Genomic DNA, 14,589 nt, shown 5'->3' on the forward strand with positions numbered 1-14,589 from the left:
TGAACATTCATAATGCATATATATATGTTTGATCTAATCATTGACGTTTAATATTAATTATATTATTTTTTGTTTTTCTACTACATAATAAGTGCTTAAAATTAGTTTTAAACAAATAAAATTAAAATATGAAATATAAGTGTTGGTAATTTGCCTAGATATTGGAGAGTTGTCAATAATTATCATTTACGAAAAATGTTATTTCATTATGTTAAAAAGAAATGTTGCAATAAATTTTAAATGAAAAGATTATCTTTGAATTATGCCTTTATGTAAAAGAATTTGAAGATATTTCTTTAATCTAAAATTTTTATAATACTCCTAAATAAAGATTTCTTTAGATTAATTTTCTTTCTAAAAATAAAGGAAATTATAATTAAATTTCATATAGAAATTTTTTTTGTCCAGAATTATAAATAACATATAATTAATTGATACTAATTTTGTGTGTGTTGTAAGGGTACTAATTTTTTTCACACATAATAGACTCTTGAACCTAATTTTATTTTGGTAGATCAAAACTGTATTTTTAATAAACTCTAAACCTATTTTATTAAAAAGATAAAATTTTTAGGTGACTAATTATATCCTAAAAAAAATTGATGGTAACTTTTCGTATTTTTCATGATTTTTTTTAGTAAAAGATAAATAAAAAAGACATATAAATATACACATGTCTAATAAATAAATAAAAAATGGTTGAAATGTCACTTTAGCAATTTTTTTACAATGTTAGATATTGGGGGATTAAAAATTTTTGAGTGCTGCTAAATACATTTTCATTTTTTACTTTTTATATTCTAATTTTTTTAAAATATTCATTAGTGAAATTACTTAATTTTCTTTCTCATAATTTTTTGAAATTTTACAATTGTTCAAAAAAAAATTTTGAAATAATTTTTCAAAAATAAATTTTTAGAAAATCATAAATCTTTTCATAAATAGATTTTTGGAAAGTTATAAATCTTTCCAAAAATTTAACTATTCAAAAATTCATTTTCAAAAACTTGTGTGAAAGAAAAAAAAAATTAAGTAATTTTATTTACAAAAAATTTTTAAAAAATTAGCATGTGAAAAGAAAAAGCTATGGTGTATTTAATAGTGTTTGAAAGTTTTTTATTTAAGTACCATATTACAAAAATACATTAGTTCAAGGACTATTTAGGTATTATCCCTAAAAATTTATAACAAACCCCTTTTTGTAATTTCCATTTTATTTCTGACAAAAAGAATCACATTTTTGGTTTTAAAATATTTTTATTGAAAAATATTCCATGTCAATTTGCTACATGCGTTTGGGCTTTCGTTCGAATAGGTATTTAAGTCTGAAAATTTTGCCGGTGTCTCTTCTTTTTTTCTTAGGAAAGAGAGTTACGACCAAAGCTTCTCTCTCTTTTACTGATAGATGCTTAGAAGAAGGAAATCTCTTCTTCTTGATTGATCGATTCTTTCGTCATCAAGAAGAAGAAGAAGAAAAGCAAATAAAAAGGATAGGAGAGAAAAAAAAATAGAAGTTTATGCCCCAGGGATCGAAAACTTAAAAATATATATCACCATGGACTTGACTTCGACTACGACAACTTCAGCCGCTGCAGCTGTCAACGACAAAGAGTCAGCCGTTGATCCTTTCCTGGTTGAGGCTCTTCAAAATCCTCGTCACCGTCTCACCAGTAATTTTTCTTTTGCCTTAATTCTCAATTTTGCGTTTCTATTGGATCTCTGTATAGGTGGGTTTCTGAAAGTGTTTTTTTTTCTTCTTTTTGTGAGTTTAGGGTTTATCATGTTTATGGGTTTTAGATTGGATTTGGCTTGGTTGGGGTCAATTAGGGTTAGGATTTTGTGAATAGAAGAGATTATTTATCAGATCTGGGTTTTTTTTAATGATATTTAATTGGGCGTTGAGAAATTGAGGGGAAGAAAAAAAGGCTTATGTTGTTTTTGGTTAGGTACATCTGATGTAGCTCTCTGATTTCTTCAATATGTGGGCCTTGAGATTTTATGCCTGCATATACATTCTTCCAGATGTTTAGCATGGTTTGTACATTGAAGTGTAGAAGTATTTTGTTTTGTTTGTTGATTTTGGCCAGCAGTAAATAATCAATTTTAACTTGATGAACCTTTTAGTTTTGAGATATGACATAAGGGATTTGAGAATTTGGTTCTGGTTGTTGGAAATGGCATAAGAGGTGCACCAAGCTCAAGAAGCATAATTAATATAAGATGAGCCTCGATTTTTATGGGTTTTAATTGTTAGATCATATAACCTTGCGTGTGTAGGATGATCATGTTATACCTATTTAACATAATTTATTATTAGATAAAGATATTAAATATGCAGAATGGAGATCAAAATAGGCTTTCTTATGCATTTTTTTCAGCTTGGGGTAGATAGCATTGTTACATGATTTTGTGATATAATTCAATATTTATTATCTTTGGAAGAATTTTGAAGGTATTTAAGGTCAATGTTCGTATTCAAGCTTTAAAGTAGGTTTTCAAATGCTGAATTTCTTTGTGATTTGTATATTGGTGATAACTGCTAGAAAATATATCTGGATTTAGGTTTTTAAATGATTTAATTGGTAAGGATGTAAGGGGCAAACTTTGCTTGTGGAGTTCAGTACAAATGTTGGACATAAGTATGTGTCCGACACAATATATTTAGTTTTTCCTCATATATGGACTGTCATACTCCCATACCCATGCCTATTTTTAGTTGTTAACACAACTGCTTTAGGAAAAATAGTACTCAGAGCAACCTAGTTGTCATTTTGAGTATAGCCAAAAAGCTTTTGTGTTCTGCTCGGCTTGCTATGAGTATTAGTCTTGCAATTCAAGCATCAGTGTTTTGGTATGTAAGATTTTCTGGTTTAAGCAACGTAATTAAGGTCTAAAATTTGAAGTGTGTGATGTCTGTGACGGTTAAGAATCTGATATTATTTGCACGAGGTTTGTAATTAGCGCTAGACATCCCATGTCTCAATAAATATAAGCTGAATAAATAAAGTATATGTTCAGAGATGCATGTAAGTTGGAGAAACTTTTATTTCTTCTTACACGCATAAATCTTAGTTGGTTTGTGCACTTTTAAAAGATGACATGATGATTTTTTTTTAATTTAAATTTTAGTTTGATTACTGGTTCATTATTTGCCCATATAGCTTATAATACAATTGCCATGAGGGAGCTTTTTCCTGTTTTGCTTTCTTGAGTTCCCACAGTCTAGGATCTAACAAGAAAAAGATACAAGGAGTAGTTCTCTAGCCGTAGGGAGAAAACAGGTTAAGAAAAGAGAGCAGTTTAGATTCATTAATTAATGCTTCTTGTACCGTTTAAAAAAATTAAAAAAAAAATAATGCTCCTTGTGTACCTAGTGGATGCTAGATAGAATACTGCATAGTGAAAACAGGTTAAGAAAAGAGTGGTTTAGATTCATTAATGAATGCTCCTTGTGTGCCTAGCAGATGCTGGATAGAATACTTCAGTTGTCTACTTGTCTGCTATTTCTTTGTTCTTTTGTTTCTCACATGTATTCATATCAGTGAATTTATATTGATATTTAGTTTTCCTTTTCCGGTGATCAAACTAGTTGATCCCAATTTTAGGGCCTGGGAAATTTTCAATTTGAGGGTTTTAGGGTTTATTTTCCTCATATTTGTATTTTACCAGTGGTGTCTTCATTTTTTCCTAATCAACCATATCCATATGTATGGAATGTAGAAAAAGGGAAAGAAAAAGGACAAAGGAACACATTTTGTTTACTTCTATGGTTTGTTTAAAGTTTTATGACATGTGCTTCTTTTCCAGTGGTGCTCATGCAAGATCATATTTAATCTTTATTTAGTTTGCCATTTTCTCATAGTAGATTTACCTCCTTTATTTTGTGGTTTCCTGGGAGTTAGTTTTGCGGATGGAACTTGATGTCCAGAAGTTTTTGCAACATTCTGACCAGCAGCAATTTGAGTTCGAGCATTTTCCTACTTCCTACCTTCGGCTTGCTGCACATCGTGTCGCACAACATTATGGGCTTATAACTATGGTTCATGATAATGGTTTAGATGGCCTAGGAAGCAGAATTGTGGTGAAGAGAGTGGGTGAAATCAGATATCCTGCTGTCCGTTTGTCTGAAATTCCAGCCAAACACTCAGAAAATGATAAACCTGAGCAGATTAAAATTGCTATTAGGCCTAGGCCAAATTACGTGTCTGTGAATGAAGCTAATCAAATTGGTACCAAAAGAAGTCCTGTGAGAAGTGTGGAAGAGAGGAAGGAAGAGTATGACAGGGCACGAGCGCGTATTTTCAGTTGCCCTATCAGTCCTGATTCTGATGAGTCTTCACCTCAGATTTCAATTGATGGACAAAATGAATCTCTGATCAGAGATGAGTGTGAAAGTTACAGGAGCTCCATGGTTGATCCAGATAAAAGTATTACCATTCGGGATGGTACATCCCGAGTAGCCATTTTTAGAGACAGAGAGAAGGATCGTACTGACCCAGACTATGACCGGAGTTATCAAAGGTGGGATTAATGCTCATAGTGTTTTAGGAAATTGGAGCTATCCAGGTGGTTGATTCCTCTGTATCAGATAATGTTGTTTCTGTCAATTCTTTAATTAACCAAAAGTTTGTAATGTCTCTTATCCCCATTTCGTCATAAACATAGAATGTAGATAAGGTGCAAATAAGCACTTGCAATGATCATAATGATATATTACGTGCCAGTTTAGGAAGGAAATAAGAATGATAATTGATGGCATGGAATACAGGGTATGATTTGGTCCTCATGAATTCTAAACTAAATTACTCTTAAACTGATGCAGGTATGTTAGAAGCATTCCTTGTAACCAGAGCTTTGGCTTGGCTCCTTACAATATGCAGAAGATACAGCTTCCATTCATGCAGTATGATTCTGCTTTTCCTCAGTTGGGTCAGATTGCAAGTACTCAAGTTTCCCTCAGGTATGGTGTCCCTGCAAGGCCAGCTTTGAGCCATTTATGTGACCTGGGATTGAATCGAACTTCTAGAGATGGTGCTTATATGCAGTGGCCAAGTGCTACTATGATGTATTCGCATTCATATGATCAGTTTAGACATGCTCTATTTCAGGTAGGCTGCAATTTCTTATTTTATATATTATGCCAGACTTAAGCTAATGGGTTATGTTTATTGTTATACCTCAGTTAGTATTAGATTGTCATGTCCCTTGCATTTCGATGGTGTTTTGTTTTGCATCGGTTTGCCAATTAGTTGGCAGAAGGTCATAAGAAATTCCACCAGTATATCATTTTTGTAATCATTGTTTTCAACGTTTTTATCGGATTTTTATTTATAATATATAAGAATCTATGGACTGTTTTGTTTTTGCTTTCTTTTGTAGCAAGTGTTGCAAATTCCGGTTTTCTTTGTAATGTGGATTTTTTCCTGAATTCTTTTTTGTAAGTTGTCAAGTTGTTAAGCTTTGGTTTCTGAATGAATTGTCAATCAAGGCCTTCATTTTATATGGGTTTTGTATATGTCATTGTTATCTTCAATATTGCATGATTTCCATTTTTGGCTTCATGTTTTGTTGAAACAAGTAAACTGATCTAGTGGTCAAAATTTTGCGAATTTGATCTTTGTCTGTCACAGTTGTATAAAGGAAACCATAGTTTCCTACTTCCATATTATTGTGGGTTTTCGCCAGTGTGGCAGTGGTTATATTTTTTTTACACTTAGTACCTTTGTATTTTTAACATTCCATCTAAATTGCTGTCTTCTTTGCAGGCCCCATTTTGTCACCGACCTCTGAGCTTTGACCACACCCAGAATAGGTAAATGGTACTAGCGGTTTACTGAGTTGTATTATGCAAATTTCCGTCTGTTAGGGTTTAATGTGGCTGCATTGTTAGGGTCCATTGTTTAAAGATACACTTAGACCATTTGTTCCAGCTTATCTAGCTTCGTTGTTTTAACATTTTGGTGGATTACAATCATAGTTAAGGAGTGCAACAATGATGCCTTTATGCTGTTTGAAAACGTTGTTATGTTCTTTAATCAACCGGTGGACGCCATTTTGTGAGAGGAAACATTCTCAATCCTTTTTCTTATAAATTAGAATTAATTACATTAATCATCGATATATTATATTTAGTAATATAAATAGATCTAAAAGAAAAGATTTTGCGCAAAAACAATGGTGCCATTGCCATAGAATATTGAATTTGCAATGAATATGGTATGGTTTATTTATTCTGTGGGTTTGTGATCAATCAAACGTGGTTGATCTGAACAAGTAAATCCTCTTAATGGAATGAAAATGTGAAAAAACTAAGGTTCCGTTTTTCTCGCAAAAAATGATTTTTGAAAAATGATTTTAGTAATTTAATGTGTTTATTTAGTAAAAAATTGATCAAAAAATAAAGTTATTTTTTTATCAAACAAACACTTCAAAATATAAAAGATAATTTATTGGTCAGTAAAAAAATAAAGTTATTTTTCTCAAAACTGTCTTAAAATTTAAAAAGGGGAAGATATTTTTCAAAGTTGTCTGTGAATAGAATTACTTATCAATATTTTGGAGCATAAATTTACTTATAAATAATATTATATTAATAAATAAATTATATTATATTATATTATAATATATTAATAAATAATATATTATTAATATAATATATTAATAAATATCGTTAATAAATAAAATTATAATATGTTAGTAAAAATATAAAGAATAATAAATAGTTTTATTTTAAGTATTTTTTATATTAACAAAATGTTTTAATATTAAATATTATTATTAAAATATCATTATTTTTAATACTAATAATTTTAATAATAAATTATTGTAATATATTTTAATAATAAAGAATTTTTAATATTTTAATAATTATATTAATATTATTCTTTAAAAATTTTCAAAAAACAATCAAACAATGAAAAATATTTTTCATTAACTCATCCAATTAACAAAAATTTTCTTTCAATTCAAAAAATATAAATATTTTTCAAAAATTATTTTTTAAAAATCACTTTTTACGAAAAAAATGAAACCTAATATAAAACTGTGTGAAGATACAAATATGCATGTAAATTTAAATAAATTTTAATTCTTATGTCATCGGAAAACGTATCTATGACAAGATTTTTCATTTTTTTATTATTTGATCTATGCCAGAATGTTAATTGTGCCAATTAATTTTATAATTATGAAATATAATAAAAGTTAATAGTATTATTTTTTATAATGCATATGAATTTTATATTTTTGTTGATTTTTTTGTAATGTCTTTATTTGATATAAACTATAATAACTTATATATTATTTGATAGAGTATTTATAATATACTAGCTTTAAACTTGCACGGTACATTGCACGAAAGTATATTTATATATTAATAAGATTATATATAATATAAGTTATTTTTTAATTACAAAATAAGATATTATATTTATTAAAAATTAAAAATTTATATATTTAGAGTTATATAATATAAAAACAATAAAATAAAACATTTGCTTTAAACATAACATAAATCTTAAATATTTTAACATATATAATAAAATTAAAAATATCAAAATAGACATTCAATATCTTATACTTAAATTACACAAAAAAAAATTAATATATATGGAGGGATAGGCCTTAAATTACAATAATAATAATAATAATAATAATAATAATAATATATAAAAGGATAGGCCTTAAAAAAAAAATTAGGTCAGAAGTATAAGCAACATTTAAAAAACAATTAAATTGTAGAATAATTTTATTGTTTGAGACTTTTTATTAAATAAAGAATCTGAAAGAAATAATCCTAACTCATATGGTATAAATGGAGTGTATAGTTCTAACTAATTATTATTATTATTATTATTATTTTTAGTGAAACCCCTATTAGATAATATTTATAGTGTTAAAAAGCTAACAAAAGTAGTAAATAAAATTAATTAAAAGAGATATAAAAATTAAAAATAAATATGATTAATTTAAGCAAAATTAAATTATTAAAAATTAAAATTAATTGAAAGATATTTAATCTATTAAAATCAAATGTAATAAATTTGGTTAGAATCAAATTAATTGATAGAGAAATTTAAGCTATTAAATATAAATGTAAGTAATTTGGTCAAAATCAAATCAAATTAACTCAAATTAAAGATATTAAGTAATGGATACATAATAATTGTTCAAAGCTATATACATGTCAAAAAAAATTATATTACAGGGTTTTTTTTTTTTTTGCCAAAGACTTTAGTTTTATTTATTTATATAAGATTAAAAATAAATATGATTAATTTAATTAAAATCAAATTAAATTAAAAAATAAAATTAATTAAGAGAGATTTAATAATTAAAATAAATGTAATTAATTTTATTAAAATCAAATTAATAAAAAATTAAAATTAATTATAGAGAAATTTAAGCTATTAAATATAAATATGATTAAAATTTTCAAAATCAAATCAAATTAAATCAAATTTAAGATATTAAGTAATGGATACATTGTAATTATTTAATATTATTCACATATTAAAAACTTAGACTATCTATATATGACAACTACTTTTTTTTACAAAAATTTTTACTTTTATATATTTATATAAGATATCAAAACAACATTCAATACCTTATACTAAATTAATAAAAAAATAATTTATATATATATATAAACGGAGGGATAGAAGTTAAAACAAAAAATTATGTCAAAAGTATAAGAAATATCTATAAAAAAAAATTAAATTCTAAAATAAATTTTTGTTTGAGACACTTTTCTTAAAATGTAGAATATGAGAGAATCAATCTCAACTCGTATACTATGAACAGCATAGATAATTGTTTTAGAGCATTACTAAATATTATTATTTTTTCATTTAAACTTCTATTACAAAATATTTATAGTGCTGAAAAGTGAAAAAAAAAGTAAATAAAATTAATTGAGAGATATAAATATTAAAAATAAATGTGATTAATTTAAGTAAAATCAAATTAAATTAAGAATTAAAATTAATTGAAAGAGATTTAATCTATTAAAGATAAATGTAATCAATTTGGTTACAATCAAATTAATTAAGAATTAAAATTAATTAAGAGAGAATTTTAAGTTATCAAATATAATTAATTTGATCAAAATAAAAAAAAAATTAACTCAAATTGAAAATATTAAGTAATGGATAAATTATAATTATTCAAGACTATTATATTTATAATTATTGAAGACATGTAAAAAAATTATACTATCCACACAGCGTAATTATTTTTTTTCTAAAGACTTTAACTTTTATCTATTTATCTAAGATTAAAAATAAATGTGATTAATTTAATTAAAATCAAATTAAATTAAGAATTAAAATTAATTTAGAGAAATTTAATATATTAAAGTAAATAAAATTAATCTGGTTAAAATCAAATAAATTAAAATTAAAGTTAATTGAGAGAGAAATTTAAGCTATTAATTATAAATACAATTAATATGGTCAAAAGCAAGTTAAATTAAATCAAATTTAAGACATTAAAAAATAGATACATGATAATTATTTAAGATTATATCCGTGTCAAAAACTTAGACTATTCACATATAACAATAACTTCTTTTTTGTTAAAAGCCTCGGTGATTATATATTAATATAAAATATACATTCAATACTTTATATTCAAGTTGCCAAAAGAACAATTAATATATATATATATATAGATATATATATATATATATATATGTATGTATAGAGGGATGGATCTTAAAACAAAAACTTATATCAAAAGTATAAGAAATATGAAAACAAAAAGGATTAAATTTCAAAATAATTTTTGTTTGAATCCACTTTTTTCCAAAATGGAGAATCTGAAAACCAATCCTAACTAACGTGCTGGAAACAGTTTGCATAGTTTTTCTAGTAAATATTACTGTTTCTTTTAGTTGAACCCCTATTAAATAATATTTTGTTGCTGTGCAATAATCTATTAAAGATTTGTTCAATTCTAAATGGATTAATGTCATTAATTATTTTTAAATTATAATAAAATATTCAATGTGATACATGAACTTTAAAAATCTATAATGTAATACATGAATATTTTAATTAACTTAGTACTTGAAAAATTATTAATCCACCCCATGTCACTTTGAAGTTAATCGTGACTATCATTTTAATTAACAAATTTATAATTTAAATATCATATTAAAAATTTTAAAATTCAAATATCAAATTAAACATTAATCCATTCTAAAAATACCAGTGCTCTCCACACCAATGCCCTCCACGACAATGTCAAACCCACCAAGATGTTAAAACATTAAAACTATAAAATTCAAATATCATTTCTCTTCAATGGAATTCTGAAAATTGTAGATTTTACAACCCTAATACCCCAAGATGCCACTTGATGTATAATCCTGGAGTCAATTTAGTAGATTTTTCAGCAGTTAAAAGTTCGAAAGGATCATTAATTTAATTTGTTGAATGCTAAAGCTATTGTTGAGTTACTTGAGATCCTTTTTCCTGTTCTCACCCGTTTGGAACATAAGCAGAGCAATTTCGCACCACAGCTACAATATGAAACAAAGATTCAATCTCAGATATAACCTGAGAAAAACCGCTCAAGTTTAATCAGCTGTTAAACAGATGAACTACCACACTTACCTCTTAGGTCCTCATTAAAGAAGTCCGGACTATGTAGAGAAGAAGAATTAACAAAAAAAGAAGAAAAAGAAAAAAAGTAAAGAACAGGAACATCATACAACTATGGTAAATGGAAAAACATATGTTTCAGACTATAACATCACATACTAATTACCTATAAACAGCAATTAGAACGTACACGACAAATTATATATCACTGCTGCAACTCAATCAAGGGCTAAAGTGGACTGTCAGGATCAATCACAAGGTTAAATTTTAGATGTGATCAATTGATTAGGTCACTACTACAATCAACTTGGAGATTACAGGTAGTACAGCAATCACAAGTTATCCATTATAGGCAATCCGTCTCCAGTTTTGAAATTTCAAAGAAATTATAAAGGGTATATGTGGTCTAATGCCCTGCTTACTTGCATAAATAAGCCTACAGTCAGAATTTTTCAAAATATCACTGAACCACACGACAAAGATCCAATATTTTAAGGAAAGGACAGCATAGTTTGGTCTAAAAATGAAAAAGATGCAAAAGTTTAAACGATCATATACTGCATTGAAAAGGTAATAATGCGGCTCAATCAAAATGGCTTATGCACTAAGACCACAATGATGTTGCTCACTCTCAATATGACAAACATTGACACCAAAATTCTTTTCTAGTTTGTTTTACAACAAAGGAGAACTTCTGAATTAAAATTTCATCAACTGCCTTCTTGTTTCAGGGATTTAAGATTTCAGCCACAAATGATCGAGAATGAAGACTGAAGATGATATGTTTCAACACTATGCCAACAAATTTTACATTATTATTTGATCAGAAAAGCTGAGTGTTCTACTTCACAATACGAAATTTATGTCATTCAACAACACCACAAAAGTTACAGATGCTGTGAAATTTCAGAAAATCCAGCTAATGTTCATGGGGATAAGAATAAACTTAACATAGAAAAATAAGAAAAAGAACAGTTGGAGATCCGTGAAAGAAGCCCTTCATATCATGGGTTTAAAGTCTTCTATGGAGTCACACAATGTAAAACAAGTACAACTTAACTCTACATAACACTGAATTAAGAAGAAGAAATGATTAACACAAGAGAATTTTGGAAACTTGAGAGCCTCAAGCCGATTGTAACAAAAAAAGACATCAACTAGGGATCGTAAGCATTATGTTTTTACCCACCTCCAAGCTCAAAACTTAGTCATATTGCCTCAAAACCACCTTGATGGCTGAAAGACCTCCCAGGCAAGCAGACTCCAAAGTTTAAGTAAACGGATCTGACTCCCCATGACCATTGCCACTAAGCAATCCAGATTAACTTAATACCACCAGACCGAAGTAATTGCAAGCACGATAACTAAGAACTTATTGTCACTTAGAGTGACATCACAGTCAATATCCGTCACCAGAAGCTGACTGAGAACACAGACTGCCACTGACAACTTAATTACAGGCGTAGAAGTCTGCAGAACAGAAAATTATAAAACAACTGACACAGCAACCGACTCTAATGACTCGTGGAGTGTAGTAAAAAAAAAAAAAAAAAAACAGATTTAAGTACTCCCTGCCAGCTCGAGATGAAAATTCAGATTTAAATTGAAGGTCATTGCCGATTATCAGCACGCCTCAGAATCACTTAAAAAAAAAAGCCAAAAAGAGGAATGACCGCCCACCAAGACTCTACATGAAGAAACTCGAAGAAAAGGACTAATCAAAATAAAGAAGAAAAGTTGAATGATGAAAATTGGTGTCCATAATTACCAAAGTTTTGAATCAATCATCCCCAGTAGGAAATAAAGTAAGAACCTTCCTTCCACCATTCTCATTGGCAGATTCAAAATCTTCCACATTACTACTGGGAACTCGATTAGGCACGGGGGCCCCTCCCAACCTATGCATTGGTTGCTGCGTCTGCCTGCCTAAGATGGGATGCTCAAATTGCCCATTTGGAGATGACCCAAAATGCCCCATTTGCCTATGATACTGAGACTGCAAATGCGGATGTCCTACTGCTGCTCCCACTATCTGCTGTTGCTGGTGATGATGGTGATGCTGCAGTGCCGGCACTGGCACGAACGGCAAGAAATGCTCTGAATTACCTCTACCAGGATGAAGAAAGTGTGGTGGAATCGGCGAGCTTGCAAACAAATGGTCAGTCGCTGGATCAGCTGTGGCACCCAATCCGGCTCCCCCAGCTCCGCCGTTGACACCGCCACCAGATAAGCATTGCATTCTCTTCAAATAAAGGCGATACTTCTGCAAATGACTAGCAACGTTTTCTCTTGTCAAACCATCAACACTCATCAACTGCATTATGGTCTTGGGGACAGCGTTCTTGATCCCCAAATGGGCCACGGCGTCAACGAATCTCTTGTGAAGCTGTGGGGTCCACACGAGGCGAGGCCGCTTGAGAGTGCGCGCGGGCTCATCTCCAGCAGCCCCGGACAACAAGTCCCCGGAATCGGCGGCAAATTCGGCTGGGGTGGGCTGAGAAGGAGGCTGCAGAGCTGCGGAGAAAGGAGGAGGAGGCGTTGCCGGGGGCTGTTGCTGTTGGTGGTGGAGGTTTGGGTTTCGAATGTCGAAGGCGAGAGCAAGATCAGGAGTGATTAGGGTTTGGGATAGAGGCATCAGCTCTTCTGGGGATGGCAGCTCATCCTCCCATCTTGAGAACCAAGTTGAGTCTTCTTCCCTCATATCATTCACAAATCGAAACCTAAATTTGTAGCAACAAAAAGCTCCTAACTCTGCTCACTGCACCAACAAGCAAAAGATCATCGAATTTCGGAGTCGAGGGAGGTTCGAGGTGGATCTTGTTTTCTTCTATTCAGCTTTTGTTAATGGCTACTGTTTTTCTGATGTTTTTCTTAAACTCTTTCTTTTATTCCATTTTCATTTTTATGCGTTTTCCTTTTCCGGGATTTGAGTCGGGTGTTTTTCACTTTTTCTTCTTTGCAAATAGTTAAAGATATTCTTTACAGTGGCACAATGATCTTATCTGCCCCTGATATTCAGAGCGTAAAATAGTGCATTAGATTTAGTGCACAATATAACATACATAATTGATTTGATTGTCGAAGCATACGGTATCACAGCCATTTTTGTCTTTTCCTCTTGATTCTTGCGGCTCATTCCTCTGGTGAAATATATCCCCGACACATGCTCTCCCAAAATGATCTGTTAAAGGTAGTAGGCCTCGTATGGTATTTAGTACTAATCAAAATCTTTATTTCATGACATGGGAATTTTGAGAAAAAGAAAGGCCTAGGCTGGTATAACTTGAAGAACAACATTGACAACACGTCCTTTGCTACTTGAGACAAGAACCTTTGTTTTTTTCTCCAAGGTTTTATCCTCAAATGCATTTTGCTTTTTAAGTTATTTAAATGCCCACTTCTTTCCCCTTCCCTCCATCGTCCATGGTCCGAAATATTTCTCTAGAGTTATAGACTTTGAATCCAAAAAATGAGCTGAACATTCCCTCTACATATGTTGATTTAGAGATTTATTTGAGTTGTCTATTACAGTTGCCAAATATAAAAGCTTGTTTGTAAGAATAATTTAGTAATATATGAATAAGATCATATATCATAAATAATGCATAAGTTTTATTTGGTTTGTAAAAATATAATAATAAATTTTTGTAAAAAATTTACGAAAATGACACTAACTTGGTTCATTAATTGAAAATAAAATTATACATTCAGAAATTATTTATTATTCTTAATATAAGTGTTTAAATATCGATGTAAGAGATTTCTCAAAAAAATTACTTTTTTACGTTGATACTATCTACCGTATCGTGTTTACAAAATTTTTTAGGATAAAATAGAAAAGGTGTGCTAAAATTCCTAGAATGGATCAAGACAAAAACGGAAATTACCATTAATCCTTTGCCAATAGCAATACTGGACATGAATATGGCAAATTTGCCTTTAAGGAGACCATTGATAGATAAAAGACACCTTAGGTCGTGGA

The 14,589-nt window shown here is 29.4% G+C and overlaps 1 protein-coding gene and 1 pseudogene across 3 annotated transcripts; one reads left to right on the forward strand and one right to left on the reverse strand.

Annotated features, from left to right (window-relative positions):
- The first annotated feature begins 1,360 nt into the window (after window positions 1-1,360).
- On the forward strand, window positions 1,361-6,060 carry LOC111311446 (uncharacterized). Its single transcript, XM_022910825.2, has 4 exons — window positions 1,361-1,670; window positions 3,903-4,521; window positions 4,823-5,108; window positions 5,766-6,060. Exons 1-4 carry the CDS (start codon window positions 1,556-1,558, stop codon window positions 5,814-5,816), a joined length of 1,071 nt encoding a protein of 356 aa, XP_022766560.2. The 5' UTR covers window positions 1,361-1,555; the 3' UTR covers window positions 5,817-6,060.
- A 4,239-nt stretch (window positions 6,061-10,299) lies between these two features.
- Window positions 10,300-14,045, reverse strand: LOC111311447 (transcription factor MYBC1 pseudogene; annotated as a pseudogene). 2 transcript variants are annotated; one of them, XR_016330788.1, is made up of 2 exons: window positions 12,376-14,045; window positions 10,300-10,525 (listed from the first exon to the last, which is right to left on the reverse strand). The product of XR_016330788.1 is annotated as a transcription factor MYBC1 pseudogene, transcript variant X2 (transcript). The 2 variants fall into 2 exon arrangements; XR_016330766.1 differs by lacking the exon at window positions 10,300-10,525 and adding an exon at window positions 11,590-12,077.
- Window positions 14,046-14,589: the final 544 nt, after the last annotated feature.

The sequence above is a fragment of the Durio zibethinus genome, chromosome 1 (assembly GCF_047325235.1).
Source record: "Durio zibethinus cultivar Kanyao isolate XHJ-2024 chromosome 1, ASM4732523v1, whole genome shotgun sequence".
Lineage (NCBI taxonomy): Eukaryota > Viridiplantae > Streptophyta > Magnoliopsida > Malvales > Malvaceae > Durio > Durio zibethinus.